The sequence below is a fragment of the Trypanosoma equiperdum genome (genome assembly GCF_001457755.1).
Source record: "Trypanosoma equiperdum strain OVI genome assembly, contig: ctg_106, whole genome shotgun sequence".
In the NCBI taxonomy this organism is placed as follows: domain Eukaryota; phylum Euglenozoa; class Kinetoplastea; order Trypanosomatida; family Trypanosomatidae; genus Trypanosoma; species Trypanosoma equiperdum.
The window spans coordinates 1,921-5,585 of NW_027123027.1; the positions used below are offsets into that span (position 1 = coordinate 1,921).

The following is a 3,665-nucleotide window of genomic DNA, read 5'->3' on the forward strand; positions in this document are numbered from 1 at the left end:
GAAAATCTTAATTGGTATAAAGAGTCTGAAGGAAGGTTATTTAGTACAAAAAATTTTGAAAAGGGTCAAACTTATGTGTTTGATGGAGGGAAATAGGGTTTTGAGTATTGTATTGTTTGTGGCAAGAACGTTAAGGAGAGGGCTTTGTTTAGGGCTAAAAAACTGTGAAAAGTGCAGCAAAAAAAAGGAAGCACAGAAGAACACACTACAGAAGACGTCGACAAGGCGGCTATATCCTGCCAGAGCCTGGAACCTCCGTTATTTCACCAATTCAGCTCCCCCCCCCCCCCAAGACAAAAAGCTCACCAAGCCGTAGAACAGCACTCATGATAACCAGCCAGGTGCTGACAACTCTAGTGGTACTGAGCGTTCTGAAAGCAAGGAAAGCGCGTGCGAAAGTCAATGCGGGAGACAACGAGCACCTGTTTCTCGCTCTTTGCACATTAATTACGCCACAAAAACGAACAATACCAGACGTTCCTGCAATAGACGATGCGACAGCAGTCTACAAAAAAATACAGAAGCTAAATTCGTCAATAAGCAGCGAAGAGTGGCGCAAGAAATTTGTCAAAACTGCCCAACCACCTGTTAGGCCAGAGTATGCTGCTGTAAACGACAAGCCCGACAAACTGCACCAGAAACGCTGGAAGACTTGGACAGAAGCAGAAGACGAACTAGAAGCAGAGAAGGACACGTAACAAACTCTAAAAGACGCACAGGCGATAGGACTCACTGAACAGGCCCAACAGCAGATGCTGGCATTGCTTCAGCCTATAGCAGAACAAGCAGCGGCGACCTATGAACAGCTGTTGGCCCTGGAGCAAAAGCCAAAAAATCTAAAAATTGAAGCGATAAAACAAAAACTTACAGACGCCGCCTTCGGCAGCGGCATTGCGGATTCAGGAAAAATTACGCTTGACAACTTCAAACAGACAAACGGCGGTGCAACCAGCAGGAAGGCACTATGCGGCGACTCAACGGGCGGATCGGCAAAAGCCGGCACACTTGCGGCTTTCCTATACTGTATATGCGCTGGCGAGACCACGGACAACACAGGTCAAATCAAGTACTGTACAAATGAACAAAATCAGAACAACGAGGCTCAAGCCTCCCTAACGACAGCAGATGCAGCAACACAAGACCTAATAAACAAATGCCCAGAGCCGGGGAGCGACCCGATCACGGCCGACGAACTAAGCACGCACTTAGCCACCGTACTAGCCAAAATACAAAGCAAGGCCTCAGCCACTTTTTTCGGAAAATACGAAAACGCCGACTGCGGCGGCAAGTCGGCGAACGGCCTGTGCGTGTACTACAAAACCGACGCCAAGGCAGGATTCCAGCAAGTACTCAACATACAGTGGGTGAAGTTACTCAAAGCGGCAGCCACACCCTTAAGAGAACAGGCTCTGGCCACACATAAAGTCGAGCAACTAAAGGAACAACTAACCATACTACAGCAACAAGCCTTCAACCTCAAGCCGCGGCTTGATCTCAGCGAAAAAATCATTGAAGCGACCGGAAAGTTAACAGAAGCACAACAAACAGACAGTAAAGCACAAGAGCAGAAACAAAGAGGGCAATGCGAAGCGATAAACAAGGCAACACAATGCAGAGAAAAGCAGCCGACCTGTGAATGGAAAGGCAAAAATGACAAGGATGGAGAATACTGCAAATTGAACGAAACATATGTAGAACAACAAGCAAAAGAAGCAGGAACAGCTGGTGTAAATGGAGAGGCAAAAACAACGGATAAGTGTGGTTCGGCTAAAACTCCTGAGGAATGTGCTGCAGTAAAGGGTGAAATTCCGAAAGATAAAAAAGCTGTTTGTGGTTGGATTGACAACACTTGCAAAGATTCCAGTTTTCTTGTCCGTAAAAAATTTCCCTGATTTTTCTGCATTTGTGGCTTTGCTTTTTTAATCCTTCCCCCTTTCTGAAAGAACTTTGCTGTTTGATATATTTTAACACTTTTGTAAAACTTTGATACTTTGTAAAATATTGTAATAATGAGACAAGAAAATATGAAAAAATGTACAAAGGTGTCTTTTTGGTGTAGTTAATATGGTGATAGGATATAAAAAATGAGTGACATTCTAATTTGTATATTTGTTATTCTTTACTTTATGTATTTTTCATATGGTAATAATAGTTATAATAAGAATAATGATAGTAGTAACATTGGGATTGTGTTGTGATTGTGACTATATTAGTCTTATTGTAATAGTGATGGTTGCAACGAATGTAAACCACAAACGAAACACTTAAAACAATAATATGTGTACACAAGGAGTAAGTAAGGAAGATAAATGGATATGGAATATGCTCAGTTTCAAACACAAATATGATGTTGGGCATGAACGTTAACAAGGAGATTATCAATGGGACGGAGACGGAGAGATAGTTCGGTATGCAAGGCAAATGGAGTTGTTACATCGTCTGCATAAGTAATAGAATACGAAAAAAAAGGAAAGAAAATATAGAGTGAAACTACAGAAGATGCGACACTACAGAGAATCAGAAAGCGATCTTGGAGGATATCCTGTTCCATTTTTTTTACTAAAACTGATAGATGCGACTTGGTAAATGACGCTTGAAACTGTGTTTTTTAATTTAGTGGTGACACCTGATATTCATCTCTGAAGCACGAGGAAGAGGGAATAGGTAATTGTGAGCTAGAGTCTGAGTTTTCTCATAATATATAGTAACAAAGACCAAAAGACGCGGGGGACATTTAAAATTATCATGAGGAGGATTAAAACAACTGAACTATCAATGAATTACTGACGACAGAAAAGGGCGAAAAAATCGCAGAAAGTAGACAAAATAACAAGTATATGAACGGTCAAAAGAGCTTTGTATGAGGTACGAACAGATGCTACCAATGCCACAGTGGTTCCGTCTTTTCATGTACACCACAAATTAAGACCTTTAAAGTAACGATCAATTCATATAAAAGTGGTCGCTGATGCCCAACTACGAAACAAATTAATAAGAGAAAGATTGGTGAATAGCCACTATTTATCCTCAAGTTGACAAATTTTTGGAATGATCGAAATAAAGTCATCAGTAACGGTGAACATAAGCAAAACAAGATTTGTGTTAGTAACAAAAAACAGTGTTATGTGTTTCTTTCAGCTTAACAAGAAGTGCGCAAATTGCCGTGAGATATACCAGTTGAGGACCACAAACCTTCAGTGTTTTATATAAAGATATAGATCTAAATAGGTTCAAATTATAAAGTGTAAAAGTCGTCGCTTATCTGGGTGTATTTGTGCCGCATCGTGCTTCAGACTGAAAAAATAGAAATGCCAGCTTTTATTCAAAAAACAACAGAGTTGACTAAACATATTCCACCTTCGCACCGCAGCAGCGCTGTCACAAATAATTTTCTCTCAAAACACATCTCTAGAGACATATGTAGGCAAACCTCACCCACACAGTCAACAACAATGAAGGCACGCCTACTTTCTCTACTAGAAGCAGCAACTTTCTCTAAACGATCAGCAGCAGCAGTCACCAACGACCCGGCGGCAGCAGCAATCGGCGGCCCATGTGACGAAGAGTTTTATATCAGGTCAACGATCAACCACATCGAAAGAAAAACCGAAGTTGCATCAAACAAAGCGCAAGAATTTTTTTTGAAATTTTCTTCGTGCCTTCGT

The 3,665-nt window shown here is 41.3% G+C and overlaps 2 pseudogenes across 2 annotated transcripts in view; both read left to right on the forward strand.

Annotated features, from left to right (window-relative positions):
- The window catches only part of TEOVI_000009400:pseudogene, a 651-nt pseudogene extending 483 nt beyond the window's left edge, over positions 1–168 (forward strand). The window contains exon 5 of the mRNA in view: positions 1–168. This exon is cut by the window's left edge and continues 3 nt beyond it. Within this exon, the coding sequence occupies positions 1–168 (168 nt within the window).
- Positions 169–404: 236 nt separating this feature from the next.
- On the forward strand, positions 405–1,680 carry TEOVI_000009500:pseudogene (annotated as a pseudogene). Its single transcript is given in 2 exon segments — positions 405–1,520; positions 1,522–1,680. Coding segments are annotated over 2 exon segments (1,275 nt in total).
- Positions 1,681–3,665: the final 1,985 nt, after the last annotated feature.